This window comes from Engraulis encrasicolus, unplaced genomic scaffold (genome assembly GCF_034702125.1).
Source record: "Engraulis encrasicolus isolate BLACKSEA-1 unplaced genomic scaffold, IST_EnEncr_1.0 scaffold_27_np1212, whole genome shotgun sequence".
In the NCBI taxonomy this organism is placed as follows: Eukaryota; Metazoa; Chordata; class Actinopteri; order Clupeiformes; family Engraulidae; genus Engraulis; species Engraulis encrasicolus.
Genome location: NW_026945566.1, coordinates 1,723,669 through 1,745,216, shown reverse-complemented (window position 1 = coordinate 1,745,216; position 21,548 = coordinate 1,723,669). Strand labels below are relative to the sequence as shown.

General features: G+C 44.2%; 2 protein-coding genes across 9 annotated transcripts in view; both read right to left on the bottom strand.

Annotated features, from left to right (window-relative positions):
* Nucleotides 1–8,000, bottom strand: part of limch1a (LIM and calponin homology domains 1a) — an 86,987-nt gene extending 78,987 nt beyond the window's left edge. For all 8 annotated transcript variants that reach the window (XM_063192964.1, XM_063192966.1, XM_063192967.1 and 5 more), the window contains exon 1: nucleotides 7,466–8,000. In XM_063192964.1, the coding sequence (XP_063049034.1) occupies nucleotides 7,466–7,570 (105 nt within the window). In that variant the 5' untranslated portion in view covers nucleotides 7,571–8,000. The remainder of the gene's footprint in view (nucleotides 1–7,465) is intronic.
* A 579-nt stretch (nucleotides 8,001–8,579) lies between these two features.
* Nucleotides 8,580–15,875, bottom strand: uchl1 (ubiquitin carboxyl-terminal esterase L1 (ubiquitin thiolesterase)). Its single transcript, XM_063192948.1, has 9 exons — nucleotides 15,747–15,875; nucleotides 15,638–15,649; nucleotides 15,087–15,215; nucleotides 11,180–11,318; nucleotides 10,880–10,965; nucleotides 10,420–10,467; nucleotides 9,949–10,018; nucleotides 9,471–9,529; nucleotides 8,580–9,356 (listed from the first exon to the last, which is right to left on the bottom strand). The coding sequence occupies exons 1-9, from the start codon at nucleotides 15,777–15,779 to the stop codon at nucleotides 9,273–9,275; spliced, it is 660 nt and encodes a 219-aa protein (XP_063049018.1). The 5' UTR covers nucleotides 15,780–15,875; the 3' UTR covers nucleotides 8,580–9,272.
* Between the last annotated feature and the right edge of the window lie 5,673 nt (nucleotides 15,876–21,548).

Sequence of the window (21,548 nt, the reverse complement as noted above, 5' to 3'; positions counted from 1 at the left end):
GAAACTCAGCAACATGCCTTACCAGATTGCGACACACAGGCTGCAGGCTCACATGCATGCTCGCATTCACACACCCACACTAACACAATTACACACACACACACACACACACCAACACAGTCTCTTTTTTTAAAGCACTACTCAGGAAGTTTATAGAGTGTCATACATATGACATAACAGTGTTATAACAGTGTCATAATGCAGTCATGCATGTGTCATGAGCATTATGTCAATATCAAAAACATATTATGACTGTCATTAAGTGAAAGTCGGTTGTGATAAAAACAGGCCAACAATGTCAACTTTTCATGACCAGGAAACGTTTATGACATCATGCTTATGACTCACTCATGACTGTGTCATGACACTGTTTTGACACTATTATGACATAAGTATGACGCCGGCGTGTGTAAGCAATTATTATGCAGAGTTCAAAAAAGTTTTAGAAATACCAAGGCACTCATCTTCTTTGTAATTAAAATGCCTTTATTTTGTTGGGCATAGCATGATTAAAATACTTTGACGCGTTTCGGCATGAAGCCTTCGTCAGGAGGATTTTGAAATCAACCAAACCTGTCACCAAAGAGCACCATCTTTAAAAAAACTAGACAGTTCCAGGAAGCTCTCCAACTGGACTTCATTCTGAAATATTATGCAGAGTTGTTTTTGTAACAGTAAGCGACGTACGTAGACAAGCGATTATCAGGCCTAAACCAAAACTGCGCTTGACTGTATCCTGGGCTGCCAGCCGCCAGAGAGCTTTTCATCCAGTCTTGAAGCCGTGATAGCATCTTAATCTAGCTTCAGCTCTTTACCTGTCCCAAGGTGTCTGCGCACGTACAGTAATAAGCAGTCATCCCATTAAGCGCAGCACAAATACAGAGCTTGACACAGTGGTAAAACTTTTGGCACATCCAACTACCGATGTCATGACATACTAACCAGCTCTAATAACCGAAAGCTACTTAATGTGCTTGAATAGATTGTTCGGCCATTCATCTTCCCTTTCCTGTGAGCCTGCTAATACCGTATCACCAAAGGACGTTTAAAAGAGGACCTGTCCTTGACGGCTTACTTCACACACGTAGCACAGCTTTTGATCACAGTCAAATCTTAAAACATGTTGACAGGATGACACATTCTTTTATCATTTATGAGAAGACGAAAAATACACAACAAACAGTTTGGTCAAGGGAATGCACTAACCTAAAGGAAATACTTGCAAACGATGTGTGAAAAAAACAACCAAAATATTATTTTGCAGACAACTGAACCGGATCTGACCCTGAAAGTCTGATGATAACGTTATTTTCTTCAGCATATTGTTTGAATGACTCTGTGGAGTTTAATCAGTGTTCTGCTCAGAGACAAAAATACCATAGAATGTAATCTCACTAAACTTAACAAACCATGAATGTTCTCTCCCCCATAGATGTAAACAAATCGCAAAAGGGATAGAGCTAGTTGTAAGTGTAGAGCTGTTAAATTCGCCACAGCCATAAGTGAATGCTCTTTTGATAAAACCACAGCTAACATGGATTACGCATTCGGAGAAAGTCTTAATGACAGTCACTGATTAATCCTTGCCTGTGTGTGTGTGTGTGTGTGTGTGTGTGTGTGTGTGTGTGTGTGTGTGTGTGTGTGTGTGTGTGTGTGTGTGTGTGTGTGTGTGTGTGTGTGTGTGTGTGTGTGTGTGTGTGTGTGTGTGTGTCAAGAATGGATTTCTTACATACATACATTTAGTAATGCACAACTGTGACAGCTGGCCCTATGCAGTCATATGACCAGAGTGTGTAACCCTTCCCATCTGTATGGCACGGCAATGTCCGGCTCTATCATCAACAACCACACCAATACAGAGCCCAATATAACTGGCAAACACACATGCACATGCACACACAGAGAGAGGGAGAAGGAGAGAGAGAGAGAGACATAGAGGATTGAGAGAGAGAGAGAGAGAGAGACAGAGAGAGAGAGAGAGAGAGAGAGAGAGAGAGGGAGAAGGAGAGAGAGAGAGACAGAGAGAGAGAGAGAGAGAGAGTGAGATGCAGGAAAGGACACAGTCAGTCAGACAGACAGACGGACGGAAGGACGGACGGACGGACGGACGGACGCACGCACGCACGCACACACACAAACACACACACACACACACACGCGCACACACACACTTTCGTTGACCTTGGAATCTCATCTCTCTTGCCCAGCCCAGGCCAGCCCAGCCCAGGCCAGCCCAGCCCAGGCCAGCCCAGCCCAGCCCAGCCCAGCCCAGCCCAGCCCAGTCCAGTCCAGCACAGCACAGCCCAGCCCAGCTCAGCCCAGCCCAGCCCAGTCCAGCTCAGCCCAGCCCAGTCCAGCTCAGCCCAGCTCAGCCCAGCCCAGGCCAGCCCAGCCCAGGCCAGCCCAGCCCAGGCCAGCCCAGCCCAGCCCAGCCCAGCCCAGCCCAGCCCAGCAAGCTACCACTGTCTTGAGTCCCATATAGCCTCCTGCTGATTACATGCATGGTAGCCATGGTTACCCAGTGTTCTTCCACAAATGCAGAGGTGGCGCATTCTAAAGATTTATCACCGCTGCATTCATTTGGCCCCCACAAGAACATGCCTCCCACAGCAGTCTCTAAGAGCACCCTAAGAGTCTCTAGCTACGTACTGACAACAATAATGCAATGGGACGACTCCAACACGGACTCAGGCAGGCATGTTGGAGAAGGTTGGAGAGGAGGAGGAGGAGGAGGAGGAGGAGGAGGAGGACTACTGAGTTCCATTTCCTGTCCGTCCGCCCAATAGAAACAGGAGGCACTGGGTGCCTCTAGAGTAGTCCAAGACAAACAGGTGGCAAAAGACCATCATGAGAGGGGTAGATAGAGATGGAGATGGAGAGAGAGAGAGAGAGAGAGAGAGAGAGAGAGAGAGAGAGAGAGAGAGAGAGAGAGAGAGAGAGAGACAGACAGACAGACAGACAGACAGACACAGACAGACTCAACTGGGTGTAATCTAAAGGTAGGTGGCTTGGAGGAGCTTGGGCAGAGGGCCTGGCCTCCCCACTCCATCGGGATTAAGGGTATCATATCTACAGGATTAAAGCTGCGGCACCCTCGGCTTTCACACCAGCCACTGATGACGAGCGTCAGGCGGCGGCCCATCATCATCATCATCATCATCATCATCATCAAACACAGGCCCAGTGTAGCTGAGGTGCAGCGTGTGGACAGTCCTAAACTTGAGGGGGCGTCTGTCTGGTTTTGAGGTCCCCGGGTTTATATACAGTAGTGTGCATGTATGTGGGTCAGTTGTATGTGGTTAGTGGTCTTCAAAGAGGGGGCCGGGGACCCCTGGGGGGCCGCAACTTAGGAGGCGCTAGGGGGGCCGCAGCAGGTTGGCAGGAAAAGTACAGCACGACTAAATAATCGACTAAGTATTTGTGAACATTATACAATTATCATTTTTATTTTCTATACAGTGGGACACAGACAAAATAGTGTGGCTCAGCCCATGCAATGGGGGGGGGTTCGGCTGGAATGTACCGGTGTATGGGGGTGGCCTTGTCATGGTTAAGTTTGGGAACCCCTGGTCTGAAGTAGGAATGCAGCACCTGGTGTTTGGGTTACAATGAAAGGTGACAGCGGTAGGCTATAACGTCTCCTTACAGCCTCGCAACTTAGACCCACAGGTGACCTTTGACCCCTTTGCGCCCCCCCCCTCCTTTTTTTTGGCATTGTGCCAGTTTAAGGACATCTGCATCCCATAATTCTCAGAGGAGTCGCAGAGGAGCAAGATCGCCACAGCAACTCTTGTTAGCACAGTATTTTTCCAGTTCATTTTTTTAAAATTATTTCCTTTTAATTCTACATTTTCATATGGCCTTGATCATCGGGAGGGAACAGCCTGAAGTGAAGGCACTGCTGGCTGAAACACAGTTGCAACAGCAGCCGCGCCGCAACAACTTTCGGAGGAAATTCCTAACTGGTCCACTGGTGCAAACTCGAGCTCCAGTGAGACCCTGCAACATGAGACGCAACAGGCCAGCGCGGCTGGTGGAGTTCCTGTAACCTGACAGGCAGGCAGGCGCCCAGTGTTTGTATCTTGCACCAGTAGCGTTGACTGGCGACCAGTGACACCCGATCTAGGTGAGACGTTTTCAGAACCTCCCAGCAATGCCATGCATTCAGACCCACACAGCACTGCTGCAGTGCACACCTCCCCTCCCCACCCTTGCCCCCAAACCTACCAATCTAGCCACCAGCACCACCCCCAACCACCACTACCAAATTTACCAATCCCTCCGACCCAGCCCCCAGCCCAGCCACCTCAGACCAATGCAGCGCAGAGAACCCTATACCCTTTCCAGCAAACACTTGCATTCTCTCTCTCTCTCTCTCTCTCTCTCTCTCTCTCTCTCTCTCTCTCTCTCTCTCTCTCACACACACACACACACACAGAGAGAGAGAGAGAGAGAGAGAGAGAGAGAGAGAGAGAGAGAGAGAGAGAGAGAGAGAGAGAGAGAGAGAGAGAGAGAGAGAGAGAGCCCAGACAGCACCCCCAGATCCTTCATGCCTTCATATGTGACATAATCCAATTACTCAGAAAGAATTCCATTTCCTGTCCGCCCAATAGAAACAGGAGGCACTGGGAGCCTCTAGAGTAGTCCAAGACAAACAGGTGGCAAAAGACAGAATACCATCATGAGAGGGGTGGATAGAGATGGAGATAGAGAGAGAGAGAGAGACACAGAGAGAGAGAGAGAGAGAGAGAGAGAGAGAGAGAGAGACTTAACTGGGTGTAAACTAAAGGTAGGTGGCTTGGAGGAGCTTGGGCACGGCAGAGGGCCTCCCCTCTCCAGCCGGATTAAGGGTATCATATCTACTGAGAGAGAGAGAGAGAGAGAGAGAGAGAGAGAGAGAGAGAGAGAGAGAGAGAGAGAGAGAGAGAGAGAGAGAGAGAGAGAGAGAGAGAGAGAGAGAGAGAGAGAGAGAGAGAGCATGTATTTCCGCCAAGGTTAAGTTAAATGTGCTCTGAAGATTCAGACTCTCGACTGTACATAACTAAAAGAATGCCAAGAAACATTGCATGTCAGCTGTCCTATTATTTCTTCTTCTCTCTTCCAAACATCCTGTTTTCGGGGTGTGCGTGTGTGTGTGTGTGTGCGTGTGCGTGTGTGTGTGTCTGTGTGTGTGTGTGTGTGTGTGTGTGTGTGTGTGTGTGTGTGTGTGTGTGTGTGTGTGTGTGTGGGTGATAGTGTGTGTATTACATTCATGTGTGTTATAGTGTGTGTAACAGTGTGTCAGTAAGCAGCACACACACACACACATATTTTGATGGGCAATGGTCCCTAGAGACTGTGACTGTCTGCTGTACATTCTAACAATCTAAACTTCAGTCAAACACGTCATTAAATCACACGGACACACATACAAACACCAACTGAAATTGGTTCCATTCATCACCATGGTGTCCCATCACTCCGTCCCTGGAAGCACAGCTGGGGCAGGCTGTTGGCTCCTGCTACAGGATGTAACGCCTGCCTGTCCACGCTTGAGAATATGCCCAGGGGGCCAGGCGAAGCTATAGGGAGGGCAAGCAGGGCATTTACCCCAGGGGCCCAAGGCCGTCCCGTATTGGTGGTGGTGGGGGGGCCCTATGGTGACATTGGCAAGCTGTATGGGGGAAGGATCAGGAAGCGCGCTCAACACCTTGTCTTTCTTATACTTTACACTGGGTGCTTAACTTCGTCAATGAATGAACTCAAATCTCAAAAGAAAGTGAATAAAGAAGCACTCATCAGATTTCTTTTTTCATTTTTAATCGCCTCACATCACAGACGTTGGCGATCGCCATTTCAAGCTGTATGGGGGGCCATACTGTATCACTGTGTTGCCCTGTTGCCCTGCGTGCAATTGTTCCGCAAGTGAATCCGCCTGCATGTGGTCTCCATGGCATAGCCATTCTCAGCCCACAACAGTCTAGGAGGAGGAATCTCCCCATTTGGCTTTCAATGTTTGCGGCTGGAGACGCCGGCGAACTAATCTGTGATGTGTTGATGAGAGACATTAGTCGACGAGAAACGTTTCCAGCTTTGTGTTAAGCGTTGCTCTGCCCGAGCGCCAGCGCTTTCCAAGCTATTTCCAGGACAGCAGGGAGCAGGGCTATATTTGCTGGGGCGCTATAAATACTGTTGGCAGACACAAGTGACTACGTTTTTCGGTGAGAGAACACGTCAGTCATTTTCTTCTTGGAGACAGTGGACCTAAAAGTCGTTGGACATGACTACCTTGACTTTGTGTCACTCCAGTCCACCGACAAACACAACTCCAGCATGAGCGTGGCTCTTCAGAGTGAATGATAAGTGGGGTGACAACACAACTTGTGTGTGGTTCAATACACAGCAATGGCAGGCTCATAAACTAAATACGGTATGTAACAGCAATCGATTCATCTTCCATCACCTGAGTGTGAATAAAGGCAGAACTGACACACTGGAAATCAAAGGAGTCATCTGCTCTCACAACCCAAGTTGGCATCTTGAATTAGACTCGGCCTCCAGTGGTTTACTGTAGCATGGCCCATTTCACTAAGTGGAGCAAGTGACGTGACCACCCATGCCACCAATCCTCCGCCACATCCAGGCATAGCAATCTTCCAACAAAATAGGTCACAATATCATTATCTGGGTTTCAATATTGAACAGTGTGGGGATCCCAGGGGAGCAGAAATGCGTGGAGATTAAATTGCATGGGATGCAATAGTTAAGTATAGTTTGCAGAGGAGATAAAGGGTAGCGAGGGGTGAGCTCGCATGCTTGGCGGATATCCATCCTTCCTAGGCGTCAGAACAAACAAAGGTCCGCTTCACTGTCTTCCAATGCCATGGCAACCAGAATCACCTCTAAAAGGGGGCGTTTCTGGGAAAGAAGTGTTTGGTGAGCTTTCCCTGTAGCAAATGCGCCGTATTCTTAGATGGCAAGCTAAACGAACAAGAAAACTAATGCACCGATTCTTTTCTGCTGTTATTTAATGGTAAATGTTGACTATGTTAGGAGGTATAAAACACTTAAAACTTGTGAAGTAGCGATGGACAATAACCTATTTGGTAAAACTGAATGTGCCATGTGATTAAAAAATCTCGAAGAACAGAAAAGCCAAGCACGCTAGTCCGATTACTATCCAACCATTCCCTACACACAGTGAAATCCACAGCACATGACAGCCGCATTGTGTTTCCCCTGTACCCTAATGTAACACAATATTGCCCACGCGCCCGGTGGCAATGATGCGTCACTTGCCTCCTCCTAACAGGTAACCTGCGATATTTATAATTAATTATATCGGCAAATAAACATACTCGGTGTGTTTCTTGGGCTGCATCATCAGTACCATAGGACCGTACGTCAGCAGCTGTGCTTCAGGTCGGTTGTAAAAGATGGTCGGTGTGGAGATCTCCCAAGCGGGTTTTCTGCGTGCTCAACTCACCTCTATCCATTTCTGCGCTTCTTGGAATGCAGGCTCCTGGGTCGGTTCGGGGTGTTGGTTGTGCTCTTGATTCTTGGTGCCGAGGTCTGTCCCTGGACTCGCCATTGCCAACACACAGCAGAGGGTATCGTTCGCAGTTAGGTCTGATGGATAATACCCAGTCTCAGCTTCACGCACGGGTGAAGTAGCCTGAAATGGTGTCGCCTGCTGTAACTTCCGTCAGCTTCGTTGTTGTGTCCAGCCTTCAATTCAGGTGTATCGCCTCCGTTACGTAGAGAACACGTTCAGTGTCCCAAGGACTTGTTCCCGACCGCTCACCGCAGGACCAGCAGTACCAACATGCGTGGCCTTATCGCTTCACTGATTGATGGCAGTAAATGCAGTGAGATAGCTTCTCCTATCGCCCACGAAAGCGACTGCAATAGCAGTCTGACCGATGGCTAAAAATAAAGTTTTAAAACCCAGAGGTTGTCCTCCTGCAGCAGCCAATACGACACAGGCAGCCGCCTCCTCCGACAAGCTGTGAGGCTATCATATGCCTGCTCCTGAGCAAACGGGAGCGGGACATGGGCTACTCTGGCATGCGCAAGGGAGAGCGGGAGGGTGCTAAAGAATGTTCAGGGGAGAAACGAGGGGCTCCATTACTTTGTTGCTCCAGTCCAGTATTTATGTTACCCTTCCGTTTTCCTGTAGGAAATGCAAGTGTAGAGGCACAAACCAAACAAAGACATTGTTCATGTAATTATTGCGCGCACATTGGTGCATTTGATACAGCCTACAGTAATTTAGTATGAATTAAAGGACATTTTCATTGAATTATCATTAAGCAATTTAAATAGTGGTCTCATCTTCTTCCATTTTCTTCCCTGTGTTTTTTAATGGAACGGAAATGTATGGGCTTTTGTTTATTTTGTTGTACAAGTACCGGTATAGGCTAAGTCAACTCAATTTGGTTCAGTGCATGACGGCAAGGGGTAAGAACGCCATCTGCTGGCTTCAGCTATGAAAAACGCGTTCCTTTGGATAAAAACAAAGCAGAAAATAAATAAAATACTGTAAAATGGATCAACTCAAGTCATTTTGGATGGAGAAATTGACACACGTTACATGCACAAGCTGACAAGTGCTTTTATTGCCCCCTCACTTCAAAGAGAAAACATCTAATTTGGCAAACTGAAATAAATACAAACAGATAAATTCATAACAAATTGAAACCGCCATATTCTGGAAGAGTGCACATTCACAGTCTCATATTATTGGCTTGGGGATTTTTTTTAAACAATGAAATACTCCCAAGCACACTCAGTTCTACCAGCTACCTACCCTGCCCGTCTCTACCAGCCTAGCACATATCAATAATTCACATCTTCCAGGCAGACATTTCAGTGCAAGGCAACATAAAACAGTCTAGAAGGCTATAACTGTTTCACCATGAAGAAAAGTGCAAGCAAACTGAAATAGCTCATCTGCTTTGATCTAAGGCCATCATTGACAAGTTGGCAGTTCAATGCTATAACAATTACACAGGTGCTTGTGCATGGCAATACTTTACTCTCTCCAGTTACTTTGATTGAAGAGTATTTTTACAACAGGAAAAAGGCCAAAGGCCTTCCGAGTTGGACCACAGTGATCAAGACGAACAGCAGACAGCAGAACAGCATATCAACATTAACAGAGAAAGCTTGGACAAGCTCGGGTCTAAGTGCTGGGCAGCAGTGCTGAATGTGATTAAGGAGTGTTTTTTGGTAAGGTTTCCCCTTTTTCTTCTTCCTCTTCTTCTCCTCCCGCTTTTCAACAGCCGCGTTGTTCAGGCCTTGCACAGGGCGACGGCTGAGAAGCGAACCTCATCACTGTCCCTCTTCATGAACTGGCAGCACACCTTTGCTGCGTCCTGAAGCAGAAAGATGGCAAGAGACAGAGAAGGAAGAAGGTAAACAAAAACATTGCGATTTTTAAAGCTACATCTCAGAAATGTGACTGAATTTATGATGCGTGTTGTACTTACAACGATGAATGAGCCATCTTTAGTCGGGCCGTGGTTCACTGGTCCCTCCATTCTTCCATCTTAAAGCACAAAAAATATATACAGTTATATTCCTTAAATCTTAAATGCAATAATAAATGGTAATGTGGGGGAAAAAGCTATTCAGTGAAAAGGGCTATTATTATACTGCTATTACTATTATTATAAAACATATACAGCTAACAACATGCACATCCCTCCATGTGTTTAATTGTTAATGCTGTATCATAGGGGTCAGGAACCTATAACTCGAGAGCCACATATGGCTCTTATGGGAATTGTATCTGGCTCTTACTTATTTGGGGTTGCCAGTTGCCCTTAAATACGTAATCGTCCCGTATTTATACATAAAAGTACGTTAAAGTTCCGTATTGAGCTGAAACGGGACACTGAACGTTAAAGTGTGTTAAAATCCTGACCCCTGCTGCATCATATGGCATGACAATGAGGTGGGACTCACCAAGCTCATACAGTTGGCCATTCACATTGACAAAAGTGATGAAATGGAAATTCACTTTGTCTTCCTCCACCTGGTAACAGAAAAGCAAATGCACAGAGATACAGGAGTGAGAACCTATGGTTCCAGGGACATGTTGGCAGCTACACTCAACTGTTAGTGCATTTGTTGTGTAGTCCAACTGTTTCACTGCAACTTATCCTTTGACAGTATTCTAAGACCCATTATGCAAGGTGGCCTCACACAAATATAAATGTGCAATAAAATGCATCCACAAAGTGCAACATAAAATAAACACAAAGTGGAGAGATTTAGGACACCCTTGATGAACAATATGAATGTATTGTTTAAAAATCGCAAGAGGTTAAATTGAGAAATTATTTCATTTAATTTCATTTCATTCGAAATCCATTCATGCCAGGAAGCCACAGGCTAAACATAATGCTAATAAGGTAGAGTGCAGTGCTGCCATACCCGGCATTGTCCGTCCGCTGCTACTTCATCGTGGGCAGCCTGGATGTCCTGGTGACAAGAGGAAGAGAAGCCACGTATTCAACCAATCAAATTCACTATTGCCCAATGCATTATGCATCTATCCCACGCCTCGAGAGTGTTCCGCATGATTGAGTGCCCCCTACTGGATGGACTGGACAAATGCTGAAGAGGTCCAGTGTTTACAAATCCATGGTACAAACTCAGCAGCAGTGGTAGCTCCTTAATGCACGCTGCACCATCTGAGGCACGCTGTAATAGTCATTAAAATGTTAATTACCATAGTACTACACTCCTATGACATAACACAGGACCTTTAGTGATGCACTACGAATCGGTCATTGCCATTCTGGTAACAGCAAATTTATAACGCTGTGTTTTAACGGGTTAAGGTAACATGAGTAAAATATTGTATATGTGTATAATGTAAGTGTGTGTTTACCTTGTTCTTCTCCAACTCCTTGGCTCTGTCTGCAGAAGACATGTTACGTGTAGCTTGCAGAAACTTCTTCAAGGCGGAGCCACCGTCTGAAAGACATAAAGCGAAGGTGATTTCTTTTTCTTTTTCATTGGATGCACCCGGTGAAACATACATGCGATTTAAAGAAATGATGCTGCAGATATTACTGCTATTCTCAATATTGGTAAGTAAAAAAGGTAAGATGAATAAAACAGATACATAAATCAGATGAATATCACTATGATGTGAAGGAAATTATATTATATGCATATTTCTGCTCACCAAAGTCTAATTTCTCCTGGTTGTTGGCAATAGCATGTATTACACCAACTGTGCCACAGGAGTTCACCACAGTTTGTTTCAGGAAGTAGACGTCAGAAGAGGGCTTGTCTACAGCCTGCGACTCTCGAAATGCTTCATGCTGGCAAAAGATAAAAACACACACAAACCATGTTTTGTTTTCAATATAAAGGATCCAATTGATCATTCTCTTCTTACTGTTTTTGTTTGCTTTTTGCTTCACAATACATTCTTTTTATACTATACATTAACAAGCTTGGTATACTGCGTAGGTCTGATTTGAGCTGCCGAATTCTGTATAGCTGTCTGTTGCACCGTTTTGATAATGTCTATGCACCTATTATTACTCTCCTATTTTCTATATTCTCCAGCTTGCTATTTTGAAAGCCTAAATATCAACCGTATTAAGACCATTTAAACAATTGATAATGTTTCCCTCAACACATCTGTCTGTTATCAGAGTGCATCATATCATAACATTTTACTTTCATGATGCGCACAGGCAAAGGACATATATTTCCAAAACACTAGAAGGGAAGTCTCTGATGTTGAAATAAATAAGGATCGGGTCTCGTTGTCTCACCAAGTCAAAGATCGTGACTGTCTCGTATTTTATTTCCATGTAGCAAAAAAGTCATGTGTTTTGTGTTGATTGTTCACAGCATTTTTCAGGCTGTAGGGGAATCTACAGTATGCTTATGTGAGAGGTAGATACCATACATTTAAAAAATTATATTATATGACATTATCAACATTCCATATGTGATGGATTTAAATTAAAGGCTCAACACAACTGATTTAAACCTTTTGAAGGTGGCCTATATACATAGCAATGAAAGTACAATCAGAGAGAGTAGAGAGAGAGAGGTTCCATTGGCCCATTGTTTCCTGGTTCTATTATGGCCCCCCTTAGGCAGACCTAGGCAGACCTAAGGACTGTTCTATTCATTGTAGGAGCATTATGACACACCCCTTTAGGCAGACCTGAACCTGGTCGCGTTAGGTGCCCATAGAAACCTATTATGTTGGCATATCTCTAAAGAATATCTCTGGTACAATGCCATTGTATTGTGATACAAAGTACATTTTAGTGGCACAAAGTATCAGGACCTGCCTTCCTGACCTTCCTTCCTGGATACCTCAACATAGGGCTGCTCGTTTATGAGAAAAATCAATATCACGATTATTTCAGTCAATATTGATATCACAATATTTTTAGACGATATTAATTGTGCTAAACAATTCACAATCTTCCCTCCCTTCAGCAGTTGCAGAAACACACATTGGTGTTCTGCATGAGTGCTGGGTAGCAAGTCTGCTTTGTGCTCGCAATGGCTCAAGTGGAGGGGAATGCATTGCGCTTAGCGTAACCTTCCTTTTGGCAGTGTAGACAAATGACAAAAATATTGTTTCAAATCGATATTGAAATTTGATATGGTTTGACACCAATATTGATATCACAATATTAATACGATACATTGCACAGCCCTACCTCAAGACCACACAGGCCCATAGAGAATGCAATCGCAACAAACAATACTCCCGCAGTCACAATGAAATTGAAACACAAAAGTGGGAATGCTCTTCACTGACAACATCTTAGCACAGAGTGAAACAGCCACTACGAACATTGTATCTGAGCTCTGTAAGTTTGGTTTAGGTTGCTTGCATCCATCAACAAATGAATACCTATTTTACTGTCTAGTAAGCCTTTGTTGACGTAGCCCCACCTCCTGACCACAGTTGAACTAGAGGGCTGCATGATCGCACCCCTTGTGCTACTGGTTCACCTATGACAGGGATGGGACACTGGAGGCCCGGGGGCCACATGCGGCCCGCCTCCTCACTCAATGCGGCCCATAGATAAAACAGTAGGCCTAATAATAAAAAAAAATGATCATATATTTTTTTAATGACTACTGAATCAATCTGTTGTAATTATACTGTTGGGTAATAGAGTATTAAGTATGGAGTATTCTATTCCTTCCAAACAATATGGGCAGTCAGTCAGCAACCAACTGCACCTCGAACTCTGCGAATTGCAGTCCGATCCGTGGCCATCTGGCCCTTCCATGGTGGCGATGAAAAAACGACGTGGCCCTCCTTACCATAAAGTTGCCCATCCCTGAACTATGACCATGCTGCTAACCCATTGACAGTAAATAGAATGGACGCCAAATCAACGCTATTTGCCATTCAACGCTTTGAAGCCAGATTTGGGAACATTCCAACTTACATTCCACCTTAGCAACGCCAAACGCAGGTGCTGATTGGACAACAACAAGACTTCTAACGGTCAATCAAACCATGTTCTGATGCTCATTGGTCAATTTAACTTTTAATATCTCTCTAAAACAAAACATCACCACAAAAAATCACCACCCTGGTAAGTTGGAGAGCAAGGGGACCTACTAGTTGAGCAAAAAATTATCCCCCTGGAGTGGCATTTAAGGCAGATACAGGGTTTTATGTCTCTCATAGGAATGAATGGGATTTGGCCATTTTTTGGTCTTTTTGGGTCCAACCTTGGCTCCAACTTGGCTTCAACAATGAAATAGAATTTTGGCCTCCATTCTATTTACTCTCAATGTGCTAACCACAGCACCAACATCAATTTCCCTGATGACTTAGCCATCTCCGGATCCAACACAAGGCAGCGGTGAGTCCGCCTCCAGAGAGGTGCGCACGATACAGATTACCTAGTACAAGACAAACACCCTCTCTGTTACTGTCAGACAAATCAAAGAAATAACAGTGACCAGGCCCTGCCGTGGCCAACCGGTAGGGCACTCGTCTGCCATGCGGCCGACCCAAGTTCGATTCCCGGCCCAGGTCATTTGCCGACCCCTCCCCGTCTCTCTCCACATTCGCTTCCTGTCCACCTCTCACACTGTCCTATCATCAATGAAGTCGTAAAAGACACACAAAAAATCTTTAAAAAAAATAAATAAATAACAGTGACCAACAGGGGAGTGGCAAATGGAGGAGCCACTGCCCTGTCCACATGTCATGTGCTGCTTAGGATGACAGGTGACAACATCATTGAAGGTGGTGGATATGGACATCAAGTATTGGCAGAGGACGCGCTCAACTTCTTGGAAAACCGAAAAGCTTTTGGGTGCGAGACCACGCACTGATGAAGGCTTGTTAGCCGAAACGCGTTTGCTTTTTGGACATGGTGGTAATATAAATAAATAATGAGACGCAGTTTGTGAGTGCGGATTTCTTCTTCCTTAAGGTGGCTATGGACAGCCATCATCATCTACAACTTGTTATCAATTTACAATGCTGTGAAGGATATCAGCCATGAGGCCATTTCAGACATCAATGAATAAATAGTGAGACTCCCAGAAGGCATGTTGTTTTATGAGGGAACACACCAAACGCAGCTGCTACCTATTGTAAGACAAGTGATACGGGATCAGCACTTGTCAGCAACCAAGAATCCTTAATTGCTCAAACTGAGGAGTCTCATTGGCTAATTGTGACATGCAGTCCCCCACTGCACTAATTGATGATTACAGCACACGGACAGTTGTTTGCCTCTAACTATACCCATAGTCTAGTATTACACTGTATTGCTCATTATGTGGGTAATTACTTACATGCATGTACTGATCATTATGACATTTGCCTCTTTTGATTATTTTCAGTAGGCCTACTGCTTTGCTTAATCACAATATTGTAATTATTATTGCTTAGGTGTGATAGTGCTGTTGTAATTGTATGGCAAAATAGCCTATTACTCTCAGTCTCTTCCGAAATAAAGGAGCCAGTAGCATAGCAAGCTACACCCTCCCTTCCTGGAAGTTGGGCATGTGAACCTCCAACAAAGCATAGGCCCTCCATGCTCGCTGCAACCCATCCCACGCGGACAGCGCCCTTTTACCTGTTGCGTTAAGGGGAACAGCAGCATCACAGCGGAAGCTGGAGATGGTACCAAGGTCAGGAAATCATCCTCCAGCCCGAGTATGTCCACGAATTTCCAGCTCGACCCCACGCCTAGTTTGCTCAGCATCTGTAAAAATCACATCAATCATGTGGGCCACAATGACGAAAAACGACGGCCTGGTTTCAAGCATCACACGGCCCTTCCTACATCAGCATCTGAAGCGCTGGCCATTGTTATCCATTTGGTTGCATAGCCAAACAATGTGCATTCGTTTATAAACGTGATTAATATCACTACGATCATTCAGAAAAATACACTTCAGTTGTCATACACTTCGTTAGCTGAAAAGAAATCAACACTGATTGCAACTTCATTACTCGTAAAATCGTCTCTGATTTCGTCTACCGTCCTGATTTCAAACCAAGCAGGTGGTCTAGCTGACCGCACCCAGCATCACAAAACAGTTGTGTTCCAGGAATGACTGGCTACCGCCACGTCTCAAGACTCAAATGATCAAGCAACGTCTCTCAGTGACTCAGCATACATACTTTGTTCAGCATCTGCAAGACAGAAGACAAGAGGGAATACATCAGTCTCTCACAGTACAGACATATAATCTTAGAGTCACCGTTTATGGGTCCATGTAAAAGGCCATACCTCGGGATTGATCTCCATTGGTTTCCACTCCATGATAGCAGGTTGTCTGTGCAAGTAGTCGATGCAATCTCAGTTAGTTTCAGCTTACCACAGCCTCACAGACAGAAGTCGACAGCGATACCCATTTAAACGCCTGTTGTAGATTATGTACCAGCGGTCTTATCCATTTCTCCCTCAGAGAGGGGTGCACTTGTATGAAAAATAATACTGTTGTAATCTCATTGCTAAACACAGCTGTACATTTCGAGAAAATAATCTTTACAGTTTTGTACACCGTTTCTAATGTGATTCGCCTTATTGTCACGCATTTTGCGCAAAACATTGGGTTTATTTTTGTTTGACTACCCATTGAAATAATCGCACAGTCCGTAGTCGTATGACTTGCACACATCCATAGCTCGTTCATTACACAGTCTCTGGTAGAATGTGCTAGCAATGTCCTGGAAATTGCAACTGATCTTTAACCAACGCTGGCCGTTTATCAAGATTTGTGGGCTATAATGGAAGAGCATTACGCAGCGTAATACATTTCCAAGCTTCGCATGGAACTCTTCACTGCTGCAAAGTTTTCTGAATATCCTTCACAAGCAGTTGCCTTTGGCTACTACTCAGTTTCCAAAGTGAAAGCTCATCAACACTGCCCTGTCAAATAAACACACGTGGTAATGTTGACAAGAGACACTGTCACAGTGGGATGTGGTTAGGTGGCTGTCCATTAATGTGTGCACGTTACGTTACTCTGGCTTACAACAAAATGATAGGGGAGGGGAGGGCAGGTCTTCACCAAATGAGAATGGGGGAGAGAGGAATGGAGAGAGCATACAAATCCATGTGGAGAAAAAGAAAACCAATGCTCTTTCAATTACCTGAAACACTCTTGTCCCTCAGACACCTTGGTTAGTTGCTCTCCAGAGCACACATGGACTATACAGCACAATGGATCGAGAATAACAAGAATATAAATGAAACAAAAGAAGAATGATCAACAAGGAGCTTTAAACTGGCAGAAATCTAGTCCATTGACAGAAAATGGATTGAGAATAACAAGAATATCAATTAAACAGAAGAAGAATGATCAACACGAAGGAGCTTTAAACTGGCAGAAATCTAGTCCATTGACAGGGAAAAAAAGACATTACACATCATAGGATACTGATCAACTTCTCTGACCTGGGTCTCTCCCTGGATAATCCATGCCAGCACCCCATGTGTTTGTGGAGGGCTCCAGTGCCTTGCCACTGGAGGCAAGCCTTGCTGTCAACTTGTACATCTACTTTGCACTGCTGTTCTGCCTGCTCCTGGTCATCCTGCTCATCCTGGCACTGCTGCTCCATCAGCTCGGAGGCTTGGTGCTGCGAGGAGGGGGTGCTCGCCGTAGGTGAAAGACAGTGGTGTAGTCTACTTTTTAATGGTGGGTATACTGTATATATGAGATTTTTTTGAAGTGGGTATACTGTATATTTTTGTGCTATTCAAAACAATGGATCAATCAATTTTAAGTGGGTATACTGAAAAATCCCTGAAATTTAGAAGTGGGTATACTCCGTATATCCGTGTTCTACGTAGACTACACCACTGGTGAAAGAGAGACGCAGGTGTGAGCAGTGACTGAGACTCCTGGTGACTGTGAGCTCACTCAGGCTTTGGTGCTCGGGTGACAGGATGTGAAGGACGCATCCTTCATTCAGCAGACGCAGACTGGGACGGTGAAAAGGAGCCAGCCAGATACAGCTCAGGAGGATAGGCATGCCACATCAAGACGGTGAACATGAAACTCTGTCAATGTTTTTGGGGCAAAGTGACATTGAAGACAAATATCACATAACAGTGGATGTGACCATATCTGCAGAAGAGCTGACAAGTCTACCAATTATTTATCCTTTTTAGATTCTATCTTTGTGTAAGTTTTTTTGTGCAAATTAATTTGTGGTGAGTTTATGCAATAAAATAAAGAGCAGGACAGCACTCCAAGTTTTGTGATTTAGTGCCCGTCAGACGTTTCGGGCACTAAATCACAAAACTTGGAGTGCTGTCCTGCTCTTTATTTTATTTCATATATTCTCGAGGAATGAGCACTTTGTTGTTGTTCACTTTGTTTGAGTTGAGCGCGTGAGTTTATGCATCATCTTGAATGTCCACACATATGTTCTTCTGTTAACAGTAAAAAAATATATCTGGAACGGTGACAACGAAAATAGTATTGCACATTATTACACATGTCTATTACATATTTGTATTATTGTATTGTTGACTTTGAATGTGTGTTATAAGTAATTCTCTAATGTCAATTCACTACTGTGAACTGCAATGCAATTGTTTTTATTTTATATTATCACCTGCATCTTACACTTATGATCTTTCTCACCTCTAAAATATATGTGGAACTAAAGTCAGTGTGTACTTTATTGTCAACCATAAGCATTACACAGACAATCAAAACTGTGTTGACCACATGAATTGTACAATTTAACTAACTAACATTAATTTAACTAACACACACACACACACACACACACACACACACACACACACACACACACACACACACACACACACACACACACACACAGCCATAGTCATATGGACACACACACACACACACACACACACAGAGGCACACACAGGCACACACAAACAAACAGCCACAGTCATAGATAGACACAACAGGAAGACATGCCAGTGGACAGAAAGGGTTATACAGAACAAGGCATGGTGTGAGTTGTGAAATGTGCAATATGTGGGTTATGTATGGTATGACTTATGTGAAGTGCGAAATGGTGAACGTGGTATGAACATTATGCGTATAAGACATGGATGTTCAGGGAACGGTCATGGAATCTTCCTGAGTGCATTGATTAGCCTGAAAGCTATGTGGGAAGAAGGTGTCTTTGTCTGGTCGTATGGCACTGCATGTGCTGTAGCCAGAATGGTTTGTGTGCAGCATGTGTGATGTCCTCTTTACCTCTCCTTTTAAATCCATCTCTAACAATTATGTTTTTCTCCCATTTGTTAAGCACTTTGAGTTACATGCCGATACAGTGCTATACAAGTACAATTATTATTATTATTACAATTATCATATATTCAGGGAAGCTGACAGGGGGGTAGGAGGCAGAGGGGTCACTTGTCCCGGGCCCAGGGAGAGAGGGGGCCCAGAATTGGATTACATTGTATTGATTGGATTTGGGGCCCTTTTAGATGCTTCTGTCCCGGGCCCAGCCAAAGCTGTCAGCGGCCTTGAATATATTGATAACTTTCTTGGAGCAGAATAAGGGCACAGTGGCTCAATGAGCTATAAGACACCGTACCATTGAGTGAAAGTGAAAGAAGTGAAAGCCCATTGGGAAACTCCAACTCCCATTGTCATTGTGACACAGCACTCCACAGCACACAAGTGAACACTGCACACTGCACACAACGAAATTGCATTTATGCCTCACCCGTGCAAGGGGGCAGCCCTCAGTGGCGCCCCATGGGGAGCGGTGCGGTGGGACGGTACCATGCTCAGGGTACCTCAGTCATGGAGGAGGATGGGGGAGAGCACTGGTTGATTACTCCCCCCACCAACCTGGCGGGTCGGGAGTCGAACCGGCAACCTCTGGGATGCAAGTCTGACGCCCTAACCGCTCACCCATGACTGCCCATTAAGCTGGTGACCTGGGTTTGATTGCGGCCCAAGGTCCTTTGCCTCCTTATCCTCTCTCTCCCACTCATTTCCTGTCACATTCTTTCACTGTCCTGTTCTAAATAAAGGCAAAACGCCTGAAACACACCTTTTAAAAAGTAAAATGGATGACTCAAGTGATCAGGTGATTAACTGCCGTGCCGGAGAGAGAGAGTGATGGGGAGGATGCTCTTCATTGCACCCCTGTAGACAGCAGAAGTAGGGAGCTCACCCTGTGCAGAAAGTGATGCATATTTCTACTTTCTTTTGATCAGGGAGCAGTATTGGTGGTACACGTCATAGGTCAACTGTGACATTACATTACATTACATTACACTTAGCTTTCATGCTTTCATTTATTCAAAGCGACTTACAACTATTATTTTTCAGGGTATTGGTTACAGTCCCTGGAGCAATGTGGGGTTAGGTGCCTTGCTCAAGGGCACTTCAGCCATGGATGGAGATGTAGGGAGAGGTCAGGGGAGATTCAAACCGGCAACCCTAGATTGAAAGACCAACTCTCTAACCACTAGGCCACAGCTGCCCACCCTGCATATGCACCCTGAGGAGCATAATGCTTTTCACTGACTACATAGCCACCAGTGTTAATTTTGTCAGCTTTTTTTTATTTAGTCGTAGTCTTAGTCACAATGACGAAAATCAATTTTAGTCTTAGTCATATTTTAGTCATTGCCTTCCCAATTTAGTCTTAGTCTTAGTCTAAATGACGAAAATCAATTTTAGTCTTAGTCAATTTTTAGTCATTTTAGTCAACACTGTACATTACAGAACTTCTCCACACACTTTTAACATATATCATTGACTGTAGAGAATAAACCTTCTCCGCACACTGCTTCTCTTTTTAACATATATCACACTGTACAGAATAAAACTTCTTCACACACTGGTTCTCTTTTTCTCTATTTTATTTAACACCAGTGTTAATTTCGTCAGCTTTTTAAACATTTAGTCTTAGTCTTAGTCACAATGACGAAAATCAATTTTAGTCTTAGTCATATTTTAGTCATTGCCTTCCCAATTTAGTCTTAGTCTTAGTCTAAATGACGAAAATCAAAAAAGGGCATTGACGAAATATTTTAGTCATAGTCATGGTTGACGAAATTAACACTGATAGCCACCTGTGATTGATGTATTCCTGGGAAGGGATATGTGCTCTGTATTAGTTTTTTGTAAAAATCCACTGTCATTTATTTTGATTGGGTGATGTTAAGATGTGGGATGTTCCTTTCACAACCGTTGATGAGTGGATGTAGGCTACCTCCTCTATGCTGAATCATCTTTGTCTCTGACAACTAACTGGCCCACAAATGCAAAGGGGAAGTGTTGCCCCACCGGGACGTAGATCCACATGTTCTGGAGTACCAAACCAGGGTCACAGGGGGTCCATCGCATGGAATTGTGGCTCACATCCAATGGTTGTGCCTCAAATGTCACTGCTGAATTTGTAGCAAATTTTTTTTTTAGAATATTTTGAAATACTGAAAAAAGAAAATCATAGCCTATGACTGTGCAAACCATATTTAGTAAACTGACTGACTGAGAGTGCAGAGGTGGTGTAAATATTCAGTCAGCTTTTTTCCCCACATAAAATGTAGCCTACATCATGACATCTAGATCTAGGCATCTTTTTTGTAAAACAAAGGTTTTTAAAATCACATTATGGTTATTTTATCTTAAAACACTTGAGTTATAAAAAAAGTTACCAGATCAGGACACACATTGTAAGCCTACCTACCCACATAGGCCTACCCTTATTTATCTGTGTAGTAGGCAGTAGTAGTAGTAGTAGTAGTAGTAATAATAATAATAATAATAATAATAATAATAATAATAATAATAATAATGATAATAATAACAATGTTATCATTAGCCTACAGGAAGAAAAAGGAGAAAAAGAATAGTAGGCCTAGGCTAAATGAATGATTTCTATCTCAAAAGTCAACACTAAGTATAGGCTATGAGAACGCGCATGACTTTTGTCGGACTTGTTTTATGTTACTGTACATTTTAGCAGCTACGGTAATATGAGACGCTTGGAGAAAACACGGAAGTAAAAAAACTACACTGCCCATGAGATCTCAATGAACACAGTTTTCATTGGGGTGTGGTTCCACACA